The sequence below is a fragment of the Sorex fumeus genome, unplaced genomic scaffold, assembly GCF_029834395.1.
Source record: "Sorex fumeus unplaced genomic scaffold, SorFum_2.1 ptg000072l, whole genome shotgun sequence".
NCBI lineage: Eukaryota > Metazoa > Chordata > Mammalia > Eulipotyphla > Soricidae > Sorex > Sorex fumeus.
Window position 1 is genome coordinate 53,084,411 of NW_026606129.1, and position 20,257 is coordinate 53,104,667.

At 60.1% G+C, this 20,257-nt stretch overlaps 2 protein-coding genes across 2 annotated transcripts in view; both read right to left on the reverse strand.

Annotated features, from left to right (window-relative positions):
* Positions 1-2,581: 2,581 nt before the first annotated feature.
* On the reverse strand, positions 2,582-4,562 carry MUSTN1 (musculoskeletal, embryonic nuclear protein 1). The gene is made up of 3 exons (XM_056129188.1): positions 4,462-4,562; positions 2,997-3,129; positions 2,582-2,846 (listed from the first exon to the last, which is right to left on the reverse strand). The coding sequence occupies exons 1-3, from the start codon at positions 4,468-4,470 to the stop codon at positions 2,740-2,742; spliced, it is 249 nt and encodes an 82-aa protein (XP_055985163.1). The 5' UTR covers positions 4,471-4,562; the 3' UTR covers positions 2,582-2,739.
* Positions 4,563-6,511: 1,949 nt separating this feature from the next.
* The window catches only part of STIMATE (STIM activating enhancer), a 49,365-nt gene continuing 35,619 nt past the window's right edge, over positions 6,512-20,257 (reverse strand). Inside the window, exons 4-8 of the mRNA XM_056129187.1 lie at positions 17,622-17,743; positions 13,668-13,780; positions 12,199-12,276; positions 11,545-11,694; positions 6,512-9,633 (exon numbers count right to left, since the gene is read on the reverse strand). Of these exons, the coding sequence (XP_055985162.1) occupies positions 9,517-9,633; positions 11,545-11,694; positions 12,199-12,276; positions 13,668-13,780; positions 17,622-17,743 (580 nt within the window). The 3' untranslated portion in view covers positions 6,512-9,516. The remainder of the gene's footprint in view (positions 9,634-11,544; positions 11,695-12,198; positions 12,277-13,667; positions 13,781-17,621; positions 17,744-20,257) is intronic.

Consider the following 20,257-nt stretch of genomic DNA (forward strand, 5'->3'; position numbering starts at 1 on the left):
TACACACACACACACCAGCCATGCACACCCCCCCCCCCCCCCCCCGCCAGCTTCCTGGGGATGAAGCTGGAGACGGCTGACTCTTCATTAGTTCAGCCTGCGGGAGGCAGGGAGGAGGCCAGAGGGGGCTGCAGAGAGGCTGTGAGCATGGCCAGGTTGTGAGTGGGTCCTGGAAGAGAAGCCCTGGGGGCTCTCTGAGTGGCGCCTGAGGCCGTGTGGAGATGCCCTTTCCGGGCTGAGAGGGAGGACCCCTTCTCCCGGGTCTTGGGCCCTTTGGTCCAGCAGCTGGGACTTTCTCTTCGACTGCCTCGAGGACCCCACAATAGAACCTGCAATGGGGCAGCGTGGCTGGGAGCCCCCAACAGGCTCCCGGTGTGTGTGGGGGGGTCCTGCTCCTGGGAACATACACATAGAAGTAAAGTGAGTAGAGCAGACCCCTGACCTCTGCAGGAGGACTTCAGGGTGGCGAGTACACCGGGGGCTTTCGGGGGTCAGCAGGAGTCGGGGCTTACATGAGGAGGGCTGGAATTAGGCTCTGCCCGCGGCTGCTGTCAGCAGTGCAGACCCACCCCAGTGGGCAGTGGGATCACTGGCGCTTTTTCCAATTTTTCTTCAACAAGATTGAAACGCTGCTTTTAGAACAAAGAGCAGGAGAGTGAATAAACAGGAAGTCGTCTGGAGGCAGGTGCAGCCAGGGAAAGTTCCTGGTCCAGAGTAGCCACCAAGAGAGAAAAATACTTCTGGAAAGTGTGGTCAGGAGCCAAATGCTTGGTCGGGGAAAGGATGGCTTGGGGACACTGGCCTGGTGTGTGTGTGTATGTGTGTGTCCTCTTGTGTGTGCATGTGCTGTGTGTGTGAGTGTGTGTGTGTGCGTATGCACTTAGCGTATGTTTGCATGTGTGTGTGTGTGTGTGTGTGTGTGTGTGTGTGTGTGTGTGAGTGAAGGTGTGCACTAGTGTGTGGTTCCCTGGGTCTTAGGTGGGGCCCTGGGCAGGGTCTCCTCCTTCAACCCTGCTGCCATCAATGCCCTCTGGAAGGGAAGGGATCATCACTCCAAGTAATGTCTCTCTAAGCATGACAGTGGTCAGAAGAAGCCCCACCTGGGGGCTGGAGGGATAGCACAGTGGGTAGGGCATTTGCCTCGCACGTGGCTGACCCAGGTTCGAGTCCCAGCATCCCATATGGTCCCCTGAGCATCGCCAGGAGTAATTCCTGAGTGCAGAGCCAGGAGTAACCCCTGTGCATCGCTGGGTGTGACCCAAAAAAGAAAAAAAAGGAGAAGCCCTCCCCCCCTGCCCATTTGTGTGTGCGTCTCATCGCCTGCCCTCTGGGCTCTGGGTTCCTGGGGTTACACAGGGGAATGTGCCCTTCAGCATGCTGGGAATCAGGAGCTCTCCAGGAATCAGGGAGCAGGTTCAGGCCTCGCCCCCCGCCCCAAGAAGCCTAGCTCCCTTGGGGCTCAGAGCCTGGGTCCAGCCCAGAAGCCTCTACAGAAGGCAGGCAGGCAATTGGGAATGTGGGAAAGGCGCCAGCAGCCAGCTTCAGCCCTGCCCGGGGAACAGGCGGGCTTCCTTGGAGGGCCCAGCCTGGAGCCAGGCTTGGCAGCCCGTTGGCCACCCTCAGCCTGTCAGTGCTCTTGCCACCCAATGGGTCTCTGTATGCCACTTGTTGCTGGAGAACCTGGAGGGTTCTGAGGTTCTTGTTTAACCTGATCTAGAAGGTTCTGGATGGGAACAATGCAGGGAAACGGCGAGAAAGACAGACACACAGCAAGGGTGAGTAAGAAGTCCTGTTTATTGCCAAGCTCCAGGACAGGCAGGAGAGCAGGCCAGCACCCCCAGAGAGGAGCGCGCTGCGTGTGTGTTGGTGGGGGTCGCAGGGTTTGCTCTGTCCCTGCTCCCACCATGGAGTGGGGCCAGTGGGCGTGGAGGGAACAGGGTGGACCTTATTTGTGCCGATACCAACACAAATTTGATTCTGTGCTTCACTTCTGTGGGACCGGGCTCAGGTGTGTGGGGCCCCTCTTCTCTGTTTGGTCCACGCCTGCCTGCCTCGTACCCCAGATAGGTCAGGGGGTGGTCAGCTGTGAGCGCAGCGAGTCCTTCAGCACAGGGGCCAGAGGGTTCCGGAACCCGAGCTGGGTTTTGTTTTCCTGTATCCTGTTCTACCCTCCAGTTTCCTGTGATGGATGGCCTTGGTGGGCTTGGCCCTCTGCCTGCTGCACATACACACGGGGGACGGGTTTCCTGGAGGGGCTCCAACTAGCCGGGGAAGACTGGAGCTGGGCCCTGACCGATTACATCTGGACCTGTCACTGGGTCTGTGTGAGGCCACAGGCTCCAGCTCAATTCCTTTGTGGTACAGAAGGGGAAACTGAGGCTCAGAAAAGGAAAGAAAGGCCTGAATCCCCAGAGGTCCCTCAGGACGAGGCTCCTGCCCCCACAGCTGTACTAGCATGAGGCTGGGACTGTGCGGGCAGCTGCCTTGTCCTCTGCGGTGCCCTGAAAGCCAACACCCCACCCTCCCTGCCCCTGCCTCAACCCCCCAACCCTCCCCTGCGGGACTCTCTTTATTGATATCCCATGGTGCTGTGTGTGAGACCGGGGCGGGGGGCCGGGCACCCAGGGTGGGGTGCTGGTCCCAGAGGCAGTGGTTGAGAGGTTGTCTGGCGTTGGGAGAGTCTGGGAAAGGCCCTAGGTTCCGGTCTCGGCGTGCGGCGGGCAGAGCTGTCGGCGCTTCTCAGCCAAAGACGCTCTTGGCAGGTTCGGCCTTGGGCTTCTCAAAGACGGTCTCAGTGCCCGTGCGGGCTCGGCTGAACACGGATGGGGCAGGACAGCCAGCCTGTTCTGTGGAGGCCCAGGGGGAGGAGTCAGGGGTCACTGCTTCCTGGAGGTGAAGGCCCCTTTTGTGGGGGCATCCCCTCTCCCACCCTGCGCTCCAGGAAACGGCCCAGGGGACGCACCCTCCTCGCCTCCCTACCTCACAGGAACACTCACCGCACTCCCGCATGACCTGGTAGGTCTTGGACTTGATCTCCTGGTTGTTGCCCAGGCTTCTTCGGGCCCCCTTCAGGTCCTCCTCCTTCATGGGGGGCCGCTTCTTCTTGATTGGGGCTTCCTGAGTGCCGGCCTGGGAGAGAGAGCCCCCTCACTCTCGGCTGCCTCCAGCCCCTTCCTGCCTCTCCTCCCGGGCCAGAGACCCCTTTCTGCCCCTCCTCTCCTAGAAGCCCCTCACGGCGCCCCTCAGCCGGCGCCCAGATAGGGCCCCTGGGATGCAGCTGCAGCCAACACTCCTCCCCCAGCGGCGGCTGAGGGGGGCGGCTCAGAGCCTGTGTCCAGGGCTTTTGCAAAGCGCCAGCATGTTTGGTGGGAGCGGGCAGAGAAGTCAGATGCCACATCCAGCCGGAATGTGCACATGGCACGGGAAGGACAGTCCTGCCCAGACAGGCGTCCTGGGGCCCCGGCCTCATTCCTTCCTAAGCTGGGGGCAGGTGCGGGGACTCCCTGGCCTCTGGGGCTGGACCGGGCTCACAACACCTCTCTCAGTTGTGTGCCCACAACTCCTGCCTTGTGTGTACATTTGTATGTTCTCTCCCTCCCTCCCTCCCTCCCTCCCCCCTCACATACACACACACACACACACACACACTCACATACATACTTTCTCTCACACATACTTTCTCTCTCATCCTATCTCTCACACACATAAACACTCTCTCACGTATACACTTTCTCTCTCACCCCCACCTCTCTCTCTTCTTTCTCTCTCTCACACACTCTCACATACACACCTTCTCTCTCTCACATACTCTCTCATCCTCTCTCTCTCACACACACACTCTTTCTTTCTTACCCTCTCTCTCACACACACTCACACACGTTCTCTCTCATCCTATCTCTCTCACACACATACACACTCTCTTCCGTATACACTCTCTCACACACACACTTTCTCTCTCACCCCCACCTCTCTCTCTTTTCTTTCTCTCTCTCACACACACTCTCACATACACACTTTTTCTCTCTCACATACTTTCTCTCACACTCATACACTCTCACCCTACTCTCTCACACACACTTTTTCACATACCTCTCTCTCTCTCACACTCACACACACACTCACACACACACACACTCACACACACACACTCACACACACACACTCCTCACATACACAGAGCTACAAACATCCGAGTGTCACACAGCCCCACCAGCAGCCCCTCACACACAGTGGCACCCACCAAGGCCCTGGCTTCCCTCTCAAGCTTCCTGACGATCCACGAACGCCTCCTAACCCTTGCTAAACAGGAATTCATCAGGGGAAGCTGGGGCCAGGGTGGCTTCCCCTCCGCCCCCAGCCACGACCCCCGTCCTCCCCAGCAATCCCGGTGTTGTGCCAGGGATGGCAGAGTCCCCTTCCCAACCCACACCGGACACCACTGTGGCCTACGCGGGCTCCTACCTGGGACATGGTGGGTGCGGGAGCGTCCGTCCTGAGGGCAGCTGCTGGCGGGGCTGAGAGTGCGGCGTCTGCGCGGGGGTTTATATAGCCCTGCCCGGTTCCTTCCGCACTCCGATGATTCAGGTCCCTCAGCCGCTGGCTTCAGAGTTTATTCTGGGAGATGAGAGGCTGGCCAAGCACTGCGGGGGGTCTGCGGGGGGGGGGGGGTGGTGGCAGACAGCAGGGAGCCCTGCCCAGGACACAGCTGCTGGTGCAGGTGGGAGGTGCTGGCGGCCCTGGTGTTGATGGATGTGGGTCCAGGAATCTGCCGGGCAGCCCCGCCTGCCTGGGCTGAGCCATGTCCGTGCGCCATCGTCCACAGGGGTTCCCCTCAGCAGGGACGGCTCTGGCATCTGTGGGCAGCGAGCTGAGACCCCTCCTCACTCCGTTTCTGAGAACTTCTAGCTCACGAGGGACATGCTTTGGACACCCCTTTCCACACCCTCCCCCCCACCCTCGACCCCAGGAAGGGGAAGCCCAGGCCTGGGGAACACAACTCGGAGCTCCTCGTTACCTCTCCCCCTCCCTGGATTCCAGAGGAAGCACTTTCCCCGCCCGGGTCCGTAGCCAAGAGCCCACGCTCCCCAGGCAGGCAGAGCTCGAACTTCCCGGCTCACAGCTGGGAGGCATCACATCTGCCTCTGCTGATGTCCCCGTCTGGCAGGACATCCAGAGCCGGTTTAGCAAAGGGATGGAGAATGTGGGTGGGGTGGGGAGAACTGGAGGGAGGAGAGAAAGGCAGGTTTAGTGAGGGGCAGTGAGCCGGGCAGAGGGGGCAGAGGGTACTGATGGGGCACCCCCCGAGGTGTCCCTTCTGTCTCCTTGGCTAGAGGCCTCCACCAGTGCAGCCTTCGAGACGCGGCCCCTGAGGCCGTGTGGCAGTCTCTGAGTCTGGGAGGGGTGGGGAGGCACCCCCCCCCCCCCGCCCGACTCCCCCCAACCTCCCAGTCAGATGCACCCAAGCTCCTGTTAGTCTGTGATTATTTTTATCCTTGAAGGCTCCGGAGAGACAGCACCCGACTCACCCTGACATTTGGTCGTTCCAGCCGCTCCCACGGCCAGCGCCACGGCTGCCAGGCTCCAGCCAGAGACAGGTGCTGACATGAGGAACACCGGGGGGACAGCCGTGGGCACAAACAGACTCGCCACCGAGGCCAAGAGGCAGCCGAGGGCAGGCCCAGGGAGGCTCTGCGGCCGCTGCCCCCACAGCTGGCTGAGCCTGGCCTGTGCTTCGGACGTGGGAGATTCCGGACCCCGCCAAGGCCCACGCCCCTGGGGCAGGCGTAGATCTGCCGTGGGGGCGCTGAGCTGGCAGTGCTGGCCTGGTGGCGAGGTGCTGGGGACGGAACCCAGGGCACTGTATCTGCTGGGCACGTGCTCTGCCACTGCCACTACTGTACCACGTCGCAAGAACATGAAGACAGGAGCCTGCCTGGCGCCCTCGGCAGGGATGGCTCTGGCGTCAGGGGTCAGCGAGCTGAGGCCCCTGCCCATCCCGTTTCTGAGTTCTTTTTTTTTGCTTTTTGGGTCACACCCAGTGATGCACAGGGGTCACTTCTGGCTCTGCAGTCAGGAATCACTCCTGGCGGTGCCCAGGGGACCATATGGGATGCTGGGATTCGAAACCGGGCCGCCCGCATGGAGACGTTCCACCTACCCACTGTGCTATCGCTCCAGCCCCTCTGAGAACTTCTAACTCAGGAGGGACATGCTTTGGACAACCACCCCCCCCCAAAAAAAACACCATTTTAACTCTAGAGACCTACAGCACAATAATAAGTTTCCTTTATTATCATTTTGGTTTAGGGATCACACTCAGCAATGCTCAGGGCTTACTCCTGGCTCTGCACTCAGAAATCGCTCCTGGTAGTGCTCGGGGACCCTGTGAGATGCGGGGGGATCAAACCCAGGTCGACCATGGGCAAGGCAAGCAGCCTATCTACACACTACTGTCTCCGGCCCCACAAGAAGTTTCTTATAACAAACAACAAAACACACAACAAACAGGTAGTCAGATACTGGACTTTTATTGTAAACCATTTTACAATATAAGTACATCCTCTTCCCTTTCATTTCAGAAATGTGCCCCCCCAGCCCCCCGTGGACCCCCAACCTCTGGGGTACGGGGGACAGGCTGGGGAGACGTCACAGGTCTGATCTCTGACACATTTCACGAAACAAGAAATCAAATGGCGCCCGCCCTCCCTCCGACCCACGCGGGTGCTGGGGCCACAAGCAGGTACCAGCAAGCCAGCAGGGTCCTGCAGCTGGACAGCCCCACACCCGGGGTGGGGGGCATGAGAACCTTCTCCCTCTCTGAGCCAGCACCATCCACTCTTTTAACTGCTTGGGGGTGCACAGTGTGGAGGGCCGGGGGGCTGCTGGCCGTCTCCAGGGTCCAGCTCCACCACACCCACGAGGGGAATTACCACTATTACCCCTAGGATGTGAACCGTCGCCCAAGGGGTCCATTCTCTCACTTCCCTGGAGGGTCAGCACTACCCCCTGACTCCCCATTGCCAGAGAGAAGTCCAAGTTTAAGTTCCAGGCAGGAGGTTACCTGCGTGGCTGAGGCTACGGGATGGCCACCTGGTAGGTCTTCAGACCGTGGACCAAGAAGGCACTGCCTCCTCACTGCCAGCCCGCCCCGCCCAGCTAAGGCAGTCGGGCAGCCAGGATCTGCCTCCCCTCAGAGACCTTCCACCTCACCAGGCAGACGGCACTGTGACCCTGATGAGTGTGTGCGTAGATGTGTGTGGGGGGATGCTTGACCAACGCCCAAGTGGACAGCCAACAAGCAGCGGCGGTGGTGGTGGTCCCTTGACTTCTCAAGTGCGTGGACGCCCACTGCATGGTCAGGAGGACAGCTGTCCCTCGTAAGGCACCTCGGAGCAGGTGGCGAGAAAATGTTGGGGTGGGGGGGGGGACAAGACGAGACGGGATGGTTAGGGCAGCTCGGAAGGAAGCCCTGACCACGGTCTTCACCATCCGCTCTGGAGGGTACTGTACCAGGCACCCCCGAGGCTGCAGGAGGGTTTTCGGAGGGATGCAGGCTGTGGGGGCCAAGTGTGACTGGGCACGTGCAGTGCATGTATGTGTAAATGCGTGTGCGGGCCAGCCTCTAGGAGGCCGTGCCACCAAGCCGGGGGCCACGCAGCCCACTTAGACGCTGCTCCAGGACTACCCCGGAGAGCCAGGACGCAGAGGAAGCCATCGCACACTGTGGCCGGCTCAGGCCTCAACACCAAGGGATCCCGTGAGGCCTACAGCCTAGCTCTCACCCAGAGCAGAAATACCGGGAGCCCCGGAGCAAGAGGGAAGTAAGAGATGCAACGAGGTTCAAACTTGCAGCCCCGGAACGGTGAGGGCAATGGCCGTGGGCACAGGTTGCTCAAACCAAAGTAGAAAGGGAGGAGCTGGTGGTGTCCCGGGGCGGTCGCCCAGGAACACCGTTTCCCAGTGATACCCGGCCACCCTCCTCCCGTCCCCAGCTCCCCCCCACTAACACGGCTGAGAGCAGAAAGATGCGACCGTGACTCAGTTCCCCGCCTCTTGGCAGCAGATGCCCCCACAGACAAGAGTCAACCCTGCAGTTTGGATTCCGACTGCTCAGCGCTGTGGTGCCCACGGGCGAGAGAGCCCCCTAAGCTCCCTTGTCCCGCCCTGGACAGGCACTCCCTGCAGCAGGGGGACGCCTCCTCCCTGCGTGGTCCCCACACCAGTCAGAGCCACGAGGCCACGTGGACATGCCCCTGGGTGTGGTCTGAAGAGAAGCTTCCTGGGGGTTGTGGCTTCCTGGCACCTGTCTCACAGCCCACACCTTGCCGGTACCACTTCTGTTCCTGCGTGTCCACACTGCCTTGGGGTGGTGACACATGCCGCTATACCATGCTGTTCCCACAGGAGGGCCAGCACCTGGGCAGCCTGCCCCGCAGCCAGTCAGCCTCTCCCAGAGCCACAGAGGGGGCCGCTCCCCTCGCAGGGGGAAAGATACATCCCCCAGGCAGTGCCCTGTAGTGATAAGCACTCTCGGTCAGGTATTCTTCAGGCCCACAAGGAGGGGACAAACCATGCCCGAGGCATTGGGTGCTCTAGGGCTGGGGGTGAGACAGGAATGTCAGACTTGGAGGCTCTGAAGAGAGGCAGGAACACAGGAGTGGTCTGGGGGCAGAAGGGGTCTTGATTTCTTGGACACCAGCCCCCTTGGCCTCCCACCTGGTCACTCTGGCCGACTCCCTGAAACCTGTGCCCCTGGTCCATATCCAGCCCGGGATCATGTTGGAACCGGCTCCTTCCCGCTCGGCCAACCCTGGCCAGGTGCCAGGGTTGCGGTTTCAGCCAATCAGCCACTTTCTCCCCCTGCCCCGTGCCCCCGGGATCATCTACCTCCTCTGAGTGGACATGACCTAACGGTCTTCCAAATCGAACACTCCCGACTTTTCCCTTTACCAGTTCACATCCCACGAAAGGCAAAGAAACCCATGTCTTTGGAGGGATTAAAAAGAGTTTTTAAATACAATAGTATGAAAATATAACTTAAAAATATAAAAGTCAACAGCTTATGGAAGACTTAAAAATCTATGTTCTGCCCCTTCGTCCCAGAGGGCCGGGATGCGGACTCGAGAAAGCGTGAACACAGGGAGCACTCAGAAAACCGGGCCTCAGGAGTCAGCACAGAGGCCCGGGGGGCCGGAGAGCACTGCGGAGCGAGCGACATCCGACCCCAGCGTGTCTGGTCCTCGTGCTCCCTGAGCCCCGGCGGGTGCCTTCACCTGGACCCCCATCAGATACCGGGCGGGGCTCTGCCCTCCCCCGCCCCCCGCCAGGCCACGCAGAGCGGGACTGGACGACAAACAACGGCTCGCTTGCATATTTGGTCAGTATTCGTAGTGCAACGGGGCCCTCTGCAGCCACCGCCCCACGGTGCTGGCGAAGTCACGGCAGCTGGGAGTGGGCAGAGTCGGCGAGAGGCGCGGAGGTAGAAGAGGAGGGGCAGAGGGGAGGGCGCCGGGGCCCTCACACAGGCAGCCCGAAGCGGTGCTTCTTCTTCTTGGCGGGCTTCAGGGGCGTGAGTCTGCGGAGGTCCTCCTCCACGTCTGACTCCTCCATCTCGTCGTCGGCGGAGATCAGGATCTGCGGGGACGGCGAGAGGGGCCAGGCCCTGAGTCTCCTCCGCTCGGGGGCTTCTCACCTGCCCTGCCTGGGCCCCAGCACCAGCGCCCACCCACTCCTCCAGGAGGGCCCCCAGGTGCACCCCAGACCTCACAGGACCTCTTAGGAGGCTGAAACCAGCGCTGAGCTAGCGTGTCTGCCACCTTCAGGGCTGCTCTTCTCTGTGCTGTCCACCTGGGGCCACACGCGAGCAACCTCAGCAGGGACTACACCCTGATATTGCCCAGGTTTCTGTCCTCTCACAAAAATCCAATCTTTTTGAGGGGTGAGGCTTGGGGAACCAAAGGCCACTTTGGGGGGTACGTGGCCTTCCTCTGGGAGCCTGAAGGTTTGGCTCACGGGGCAGGCAGTGCTGAGGGGGCCACCAGGGCTATAGACCTGGCGGTGCTGGGCAGAGCACATGCAGTAGCTGGGACTGAACTTGGGGCAGCTGGAATGTGCACTCCAGCCTCTGAGTCAACACACACACGCGTAATCACACACACACACACACTCACACACAAACTCGACATCCCACATGCAAGCGCACACCCCCCCACACATGCACACACATACACACACACCACACACATCTCACTCCACACGCATACACACACCCCACACACATGCACACACAAACCCTACACCCCACATGCACACACACACACCACACACATGAACATACACAGACATGCACACAGCCCACATACATGCACACACACACAAACCCTACACCCCACATGCACATACACACACATCTCACACATGCACACATACACGCACACAGAGACATGTACACACCACACACCCCACATACATGCAGACATGCACACCACAGCCACACACACACACACACACACAAACCCTGCACCTCACACGCAACTCCCCCATATGCATGCACACATACACACACACCTCACACACATATGCACATACACACACAGACATGCACACCACACACACACACACACACACACACACACACACACACACCCCTCACCACCCCTATCTGGTCTAAGGAGTCCCAGGCCCTGGAAGCTGCAGAAGCAAAGACACGCCTCCCCCCAACTAGAAAAGACAAGGGCTGTCGGTCACACGGCTCTGGACCCTGAGTGGCCTCCTTGAACCCACTGTTGCAACTTCTGAAGACAAACAGCACCTGTGCTCTCTTGGGCCCCCAAAACGTGCTTGGGGCGGGGGTGGGGGGTGGGCGAATTGCCCCCGGAAAAGGCCAGCACAGCACACCCGATTCCTTCGCCAGGGTCACCATGCCCCTGCCCGCCCAGCTCAGCCCCATGTTAGTTTCCCAGTCCCCTCCGACCCTTGTGTGCTTCCCTGGGCACTCCAAGTCTCAGTCATCCACACCCAAACCCTGTGTCCATTGGGGGCTGAATGCGGCTTCTCGGGACACAGAGCCTGCCCAGCTCACGGTTCACAGCTTTAGCGTCAGCTCCTTTTAGGGACACCTGAAGGCCAACCTCTGAACTCGGGGACCTTGAAAAGGAGGAGACAAGGCTCCCCTGGGAAGTCCAGGGAAGTCCAACCTTCTAGAAGTTTCCAGCTGGCTTAGCCAAAACTTTGCTTCTTCTTTGGCAGGCCGCAGGGGTTTAAACACGTTAAAGCTTAAAGGTCAACTTGGGGCTCTGGGCCAGGCTCCCTGGAACAAGGTGGCTTCCCTCCCTTTCCTGCTTTCTGCCCTGCAGGCACCCGGCCAAGGGCAAGCCCCCCGGCAGACAGCCCACCTTCCTGCCCTTGCCAAGGTCGTGGGAACGGCAGGAAGGGGGCTGGCTGGGTACAGCCCTGGCCTCGTCTTCCTCCCTGGCAGCTGATAGAAGTGGGAGCCTCCCCCACCCCCGCCCCCCTCCAACAGGGCAGGCAGGGGGGCAGTCCCACCTCAGACTCCGACTCCTCGTGCGACGCCGCCCTCCGGTAGCGGACCCGGCTGCCGTTCCTCGAGTCCTGGCTAGCGCCTCTCTCTTCCAGCTTAGCTTTCGTCCTTCCCTTTCTCATGAGGAAATTGTCCACGACCCAGAACATGAAAGCCTGTGGAGGGGGGGAAAGCGCAGGTCACACAGTCATGGGGCGAGCCTTGGGGGACGGCAGCAAGGGCCCTGCCTCCCTGCACCCTCGACCTCCAACATCGACCGGACCCCCGGGGAAGGGAAGCCTCGCCCCAGCTCCCTCTCCTTCCTCCGCACCCATTTCCTATCACGGAATTAGCCAAGACCATGCCCACCCCTGACCGCTCCGCCCCCCCCCCCCCCCACCGGGGCCATATGACCAGAGAGTCTTTCCTGAGCCCACTGGAGGCAAAAGGGACCTGGGGCCAAGGGGTCTGCCTCCAGCCAGCCCAGGAACCTCCCCCAATCTCCCTCCAGGCGCCAGCCTCCAGCTGGAGTGAACTGCAGAGGGTGGGCCCTCTCCTGAGACACTGCAGCTGCAGGCTTGAGGCGGGGGGAGGTGGGGGGAATGGGAGACACAGGGGTGAGGTTGGGGGGGCTGCAGGAACATCAGCTAGAAGGGCCCAGAAGGGTAAGGGCCACTGACGTTGACAAAGAAGGGCACGATCAGCATGACGATGGCCAGCTTCAGGTCGGGGTTCTCGATGGGGTTCAGCAGGGCCACCTGGGAAGAGAGGCACACATGAGGTGGGGGCAGGCAGGCGGGGGGAGGGTGGTGGTGGGTGGTGCTGGGAATGCCCCATGCAGCCTCAGGGGGCAGTTAGTGCTCGAGCAGCTCCTTTCCCTTCCCTCTTCACATGGGGAGCACAGCACGCCTACCCCCGGGGGGTCGAGGGTGAAGTCTGGGAGCCGCACGGGGGAAGGTCAGGGGCTCCCAAGCACTCGCTAAGGAAACCTGTCCCCCATCTGCCTCTGCAAGGCCCCTCCTGGAGATGCACAGCCAGCCGGGTCACCCAACGCTGGGGTCCGAGGACGGGGCGGGGACTTTTCCAGTCTGGTGGTGCTCAGGGGACCCCTCCACCCCACCCAGCTCCAAAGACCAGATTCGGGTTCCGGCATGCAGGCAAAGTCTGCGCCCTGACCCCACGACTCTCCCCAGCCTGGTTTATTTTCTTAAGAAATAAATCTGAGCCATAAATAAAAGCGAAAGGGAGGAGAAAATTCAAGCCGCCTGTTCCTGAGGCTGGTTCCTCGGCAGCTTCCTGGCAGGCATGTGAGGGAGATGGGCAACGGGCAGAGCTGATCTGGACCACCCGGGGGCCAGAGGGCAAAGGAGAGGGCCAAGGAGCCGGGGGAACCACGTGGGGTCGGCCCACTGGCAGCTGCTGATGGAGGCGCCGAGCTGCCCTGTTATGTCGCGGTGGCCAGGAAAGAGGGGTGCTGAGTGCAAAGCTCCCGCCGCCGGGCCTCTGGGCTGAAGACTTGGGCCCACAGGAAGTGGCCCATGTTGACTGGTCATACCTTATTATTCCCAGGCTCGAGCCTGAGCCATCTCAGTGACGGGAGTGAATGCGTGCTCAGTGAAAAAGGGACAAGTTACCACTCTATGGGGAAGGGTGGGTTCTCCTGGTGCTCGGGGCATTGTGTGTGCTGAGGGAGGAACGAGGCTCTTGCACGCCAGGTACCTGCTCCGGCCTTTTGACCCCGCTCCACGGCCAGGGGGTCTTGAAAGGGAATTACAGGGGGCTAGAGCGATAGTGCAGTGGGTAGGCTGCATGCCTTGCAGACAGCTGGCCTGGGAACAACCCCCCAGCATCCCACATGGTCCTAGAGCACCAGCAGGAGCGACTCCTGAGTACCGAGCCAGGAGTAACTCCTGAGTGTCCCCAGGTGTGGCCCCCAAAATAAGAAACAAACAAACAAACAAAAAAAAAAACAGAAAAGAAAAAACTAGAGCTGCCAAATCAGACCAGAGTCGAGCATATCGCCAGAGTTGGAAAAAAAAACAAAACCATATCCAAAGACTTTCCAACAGGCTTGGGGCGGTTGGGAGGTGGAGGGAGATGGTCTGGGCTGGCTTTATAAGGAGCGCGAGGAGGGGGTGAGACAGCACACCTTCTTCCACTGAAGTATGAGCAGGACGATGAAGACGATGGACTTCTCGAACACCATGATGACGATGTAGAGCGCACACTGGCCCACCCAGGCTCCGCACTGCAGAGGGTCTCCTGCAGGGAGGGGCCGAGACACGCAGGCGACATCCTCAGCTCCCCCCACCTACCCCCACCCACCCCCGTCCTGGCTTCTTCAGGCTGACTTGGCATTAGAGCCCCCTCTCCCAAGAGCGGGAACCCACGGGCCCCGCAACGGTGGGTGTTGGAAACCACATCAGAGAACAGGAATTGGGAGCAGAGGCTCTTCTTTGAAGGCATTCTAAGGGAACCCACAGACAGCAGGCTGGGCTCGTGGGGCTGTGTGCACGCAGCCGCAGCCAGGATCTCTTGGTGAAGCAAGGCTGCTATTATTATCCAGTGTTGATGTTTCAGCCGCCTGGCCATCCATCCCGCCTCAGCCACCCGCGGGAGACTGGATGGTTTGGAAACAACAAAAGCCTCAAACAGCTTCTTTGTCTCCCGGTCCTGCCTCCCGCCCCTGCGGTCCACAGCTCAGCTCGCTCAGAAGAAAGGCATGAGCCCGGAGGGATCCTGACTGCAGGGGCGCACCCCAAACACCCTGTGCTGAGAAACAGGGGAGGAAAGAGAAAGGCCCCCGAGGCAAGGAGCAGGGGCTGGGACAAAGGCCCAGCAGTCACCCCACCTGAGAAGCGGAGAACTCGAGTCCCCACGGTGGGCTGCTGGGTCCAGGGGACTGGGAGCAGGTGGGGGACTGGCCCTTCCGGGGAGCCAGATACCCTCAGAGACAGGCCTCACTCCTGGGGTGGGCCCTGGGGGGCCACACACGCCTCCAAGTAGGAGATGCAGGGGAGGGGGGTCCAGGGAACTTGCTGGAAACTCTGCAGCTTCCGGCCACGGTAGGCCAGGGGGTGGGGAGGGAAATTCCTGAGGTAGCAAAGACCCCCTGCAGGCTAGGGGGTGAGAATCTGGCCTGAAAAGAAACTGCCGGTTTTTCCTTGGATCCTACAGTCTGGGTGGTGATCCAGGCCCCGGGCCCACCAGCTGTCCCTGGGGAGCCAGCCCCTCCGTGGCTGGCAGGGACACACTGAGGCATTGCCTTTTCTGGAAACCCTCTGGAGAAGCATGCAGAAAAACACTGCAGCCTCTGAGGACGCCCGGCCCCTTTCACTGTGTGCTCAGGGCGAAGCACGTGTTTGCCTCGGCAGAGTTCTAATGACGTTTTGTAATCCTGTCCTGTAAACTGTCTGACCTCATTGAGAAAAGTTCGCAAACACAAGGGATCAAAATAGTTTTTGGAAACCATTAAGTAAGACCACGGTGTGTGTGTGTATGGGGGGGCGGTGAAACAGAGTGTGGGGAGGGGGCGTAGTTAAGACGGACACACACCGGCAGGAAAACAACCTCTGGGTTGGGGCTGGAGTAGAGTCAGCAGAAGGCTGAGTGACAACCTGCTGGGTACTCTGGGTACTCGTTCCAAAGAAAACTCAGCGTGTGGCGTGGAGCAGGTAGAGACAGGCGTCACATCTACTGGCCTCCACGCACCCCACACAACCCAAACCAACTTGCCCTCAGTTTCCTGGGCCTGTTTGCACTGACGTTCCCAGCAGAGACCAGACCAGGCGGCTGGACCCATGGCCTGCCTCATGCTGCCCCTCCCCCTTCTGGTGGGAGTGGGTCCTGGGTCCTGCCAGCTGCTCTCCTAGGCAGACCCAGGAAGGGAAGCGTCTCAGGCCTTCACACTCCTCCCCTCCCATCTGCAAATTGAATACTTCCCAGGGTCACTCCAGGCTCCTCCCTTTTATAAGATGGGCACCTGCTGGGGCAGGGGTGGGGAGGGAAGGGAATGGGGTGGGTGTCCGGTTAAATTAACCCCTCGGGGGTAACCTGCAGGGGGTGGGGCCCAAAGGAGGGCACTGTGCAGGAGAGGCTGCCAGAAGGGAAGGTCAGGGACTTGGACCAGGACGGGTGGCCTGAGGTTTTCCCTGGGGAGGGGCAGCAGGGCTACCAGACAGCAGACACCAGGCCTCGCCCAGAGCTGCTGTGCCCTGGAGGGGGAGCAGCGTTGGGGGCGCACAGACTTGCCCATGTCTTAGTCCTGGAAAGGCGCAGAGCCTCGGACTCCGAGATGAGGAGCGTGTCCCAGGGGAGCCAGTGGGCCCAGTGTGACCTCAGGGGCACTCACTGCCCCTAGGCGGATGGCAGGGCCCAGTGTGAGGGCACCACCACTTGCAGCTGCTGGGCACGAGCCAGGAATGCAGGTGGGACCATGGGGCTCGTGGTGGACGGGGCGGTAGACCCCCGGAGTGCAACGAGGGGGAGAGTGTGAAGGGGTCTTTCTACTCTTTTACTGAGAGAGGGAAGATCTGGGGGGAGGAGGGGTGCTGAGTGGTGGGGTTGGTTCGGTTCGGTTCCTGAAATGAGGGCAGGAGGCCAAGTGAGTCTGGGAACCTCTGCTCGAGAAATTCAAGAAGGCACACACACACAAAATGGATCATCTCTTGGAGGTGCCATAAGGAAGCAGGAAGTCCTGGTTCCAGCCCACGGGGCTCAGGTCGGACTTCCGAACCGGGAAGATAATATGTGTGTTGTTTTAAGTCAGGGAGTTTTGTGGTGACATGTGAAGCAGCAACAGAGAACAACAGAACCGGATGTGGAAAATGGGCCACCTGGGACAGAGGAGGGTGGAGGCACCCAGGAGGGTCCCTGGAAGAGAGCGGTGCCCTCTGGCCCCCTGGGGGCTGTCATAAGACACTTGTGTCTGATGGCAGAGAGGAGACCTGAGGGTGGATGTGGCAAGGCCTGGGGGCAGGGGCCAGCGTGGTGTCCGGAGGAGCTGACCTCACCTGCTTTGCCAGCCCGCTGCATGGCACTGAAGGGCAGGCAACTGGCAGTGGGTGGACCCTGCCCTGCCCAGCACCAGGCAGATATGGCTGAGTCAGGAGTCTTCTAGAAGGGATCTGACCAGCCAAGAAGTGCTTGTGAGCATATTCTGGGAGAAGCAGGGGCCAGCTGGTGTCTGCAGCAGGCTTAGCCCCCTCCCTCCACCCCGCTGGCCCCCCCATGCATCAGTGGGGTCGCTCCCTGTGCCCCATCCCTCCAGGGGGCTGCCACCACCCGCCTGGGTGACATGCGGCTTCCCGGGAGTCACCGGCGCTCACATCGGGCATCGGACACTATCTTAGGTCGGTGACTCACCGGGCTTCCACCAGCAGGACTAAGAAAAGCCCTTCCCTGAGCTCATCGCCCCTCCGCGGAGACAAACAATTACTTAAGATTTCTAGAAATACCCGGGGTGCTCATAGCTGGCCTTTCACACGGGCTCCCCTCACAAGAGTCAATGCCCCTGGGGGCTGTGGGCCAGACTTGGGGGTTCGCTGGGGCGGCCGGCAAGGAGAGGAGCTCCAGGGTTCTGCTGGCTTCTCTGCCCCCCGGTAGTGAGAAGCTGTTACCCTCTTATCCTGAGCCCCCAGAGGGCAGCAAGACCCCAAGAGGCGCCTCTTAGCAGGAGGCCTGGGAGGCCACATCCACTGGGAGCAGCCGGGCAGAGGCATCTCACTTGGGGTCTGACCAGACAGCACCCGCAGGTCCCCTGCTCCGTGCACAACCCCCAATACCACACAGAAATGCAGCAGACCCAGAGCTGCCCCCCAGGTTCCCCACAGGGCGGAGAGTGGGAGGGGCCTCAGCAGGCAGTTTGGCAGAGGCGTGAAGTGGCCCCCTGGCCCTGGCAGGGGAGGCAATGTCAGGCCAGCCTCTGTGTCCAAGCATCTCAGCAGGGACAGTGGGGGTGGGGTTCCCAGGTCCCAGGGCCTCGGAAGTGCGGGACGCTCATGCCTGCAGGAGCACAGGCTAGGGAACACAGCCCAAGCACAACGCCCCCTACTCCCACCCCAGGAAGCCCCTTGGCTCCCCGCCTCTGGGCCGTGGGTGTTACCGTATTCTCCGAAGCGCAGGGACTCCCACTGCTGCCACTCCACCAGGACGCTGACAGCGCGTACCCCCACGTAGATGAGCAGCATGCCCACTGTGGCGTCCAGGAGGAAGTTGATGAGGTACCTGCACGGGGAGACAGGGGCAGCCCCGTCATGAGGGGGTGTCAGAGGGCCTGGAGGTGCCCAGTGGCACTCAGCTCAGGGTGCCCAGGAATGCGCCCCCGGGACAGCGAGATGACACCGACTGCAGCTGGGAGCTGCGGAGGGACCCTGAAAGAACCCAGCTATCCCTGCTAGCGGCGACGCTATCTGAGAGCAGCCAAGAGAAGTGGGTGAGCAGAAATTAAAAAGCGATTTGCTCCAGCTGGAGAGGGAGTACCGCTAGGCGCTTGCCCTGCATGTGATCACCTGGGCCTGACTCCCAGCCCCCAGATGGTCTCCAAGCACCCCTAATCACCAACCCTCCCAACTCTGATTTCACTGTCACTGTCCTCCCGTTGTTCATCGATTTGCTCGAGTGGGCCCAGTAACATTGTGAGACCTTGCTACTGTGTTTGGCATATCGAATAAGTCACGGGTAGCTTGCCAGGCTTTGCCATGCGGGTGAGAAACTCTCGGTTGCTTGCCGGCCTCACCGAGAGGGGCGGAGGAATTGAACTCGGGTCGGCCATGTTGGCTGCATGCAAGGCAAACGCCCTACCCACTGTGCTATCGCTCCAGCCCCAAATTTGATTTATTTCATTTATTTATTTTGCTTTATTGGGTCACCCCCAGCGATGCTCAGGGGTCACTCCTGGCTCATGCACTCAGGAATTACTCCTGGCAGTGCTTGGGGGACCATATGGGATGCTGGGAATCGAACCCAGGTCGGCCGCAGGGGAAGCATGCAAACACCCTACCCTCTGTACTATCACTCCAGTGTGTGTGTGTGTGTGTGTGTGTGTGTGTGTGCGCACGCGCGCAATGCAAACACCCTACCCTCTGTACTATCACTCCAGCCCCACCCTCCCAAATCTGTTCAGACACAGAGAGAGGCTCAAGGGGCTGGAGCACATGTTTTGACTGTAAGAGGCTGGGCGCCATCCTTGGCACTATATGGCCCTGGAGCAACCGAGTACCTGGGTGTGGTCCCTGCATGTGGCTGGCCTGGGTTGGATCCCTGGCACCCCATATGGTTCCCCGAGCCTGCCAAGGAGTGATCCCTGAGCACAGAGTCAGGTGTAAGTCCTGAGCATTGCCAGGAGTGTCCCCCCCAAAACAAAAAACAAACAAAACCTCTGGTCCATGGTTCTGCTCTTCCCTGTAGTGCTGTGGCACCAGCGCTGTCCAGGAATCAGGCTCTGACATTTCCTAGACCCCAGAGGCAGGGGCCAGCAAACCCTTCCACAGAGACTACTGACTGGACGTGGGGAGCGCTTCTCCTGGGAAAAAGGGAAGCGTGTGTGTGTGTGTGTGTATGTGTTAGTGTGTGTTAGGGGTTGGGAAGGGCTGATGACGGGGAAGCGTGTGTGTGTGTGTGTGTGCTGTGCTAGAAGGAGTCCTCACTGTCCACCCACTGTTTCCTCTTAGGGACAAGCACCTCATCCTCTTAGGGACAAGCACCTCATTCATTCATGGGCCTCCCCTGGGCCCCATACAGAGATCCAGCTGGGTTCCTGCAACAACAGGCCCCAGCGCCCCAGGTCAGGCAGGAGATAAGCTGACTTCAGGCTGTCACTAACTCACCTGGGACCTCACATGGCCCGGGGCACCCCTAACCCCAGAGCTGTGCAGATTCCTGGGGGCTGCCCAGAAGCAGCCAGAAAACCTGCGGGAATCTCTCCTGCCTGCCCTTCCTCCTGCAGATCACCAGGGGTCACTCTCAGTCCAGCGCTGGAGGGAATAGCAGGGCTCTTGCTCACCGCTGAGCCCAGGCCCCAGGCGAGGCTGCATCATGGTCACTCACGGGCACGGGCAGACAGACAGACAAACAGACAAAACACACACACACGCACAACGCACGCACACACACACTTGAGCACATTCATTCACACACACACTCACATACACATGCACACACACACACGCATACACAGAGAAACACAGACAGACACAAAGATACACACAAACCTGAGCACACTCACACACGCACGCACAAAGCACGCACACACACACTCTCATATACACACAATCACATAAACACACATGCATATACACGCACATACACACCTGAGCACATTCACTCTCTCTCTCTCTCTCTCTCTCTCTCTCTCTCTCTCACACACACACACACACACACACACACACACACAGAGTGTCTCGGCTGGACTCACCCATTCACCAAACCCGGTTGCCTAGTATGTGCCACACCAGGGGTAATGCCAGAGAGTTCTGAGCTCTGTCCCAGCTGCGGGCAGTGGACAGAGGCGCCTCTGGAGGCCCCGGGGACCACAGATAGCCAAATCCCAGCTCATCACTCCTGCACTGTGTGGACCTCCCTCAGTTTGAGAGACCATGGGTCTCAGGAGCCCACCATAAAAGGGTAGAGTGTCTACACGGCAGGGGTGTTAGGGCGAATCCAGACTGCTGGCACTGATCGGCTTCTTCCTTCCAATATGCAGAAGGCGCATGAAATGTGTGTCATGAGAATCGCAGCCCC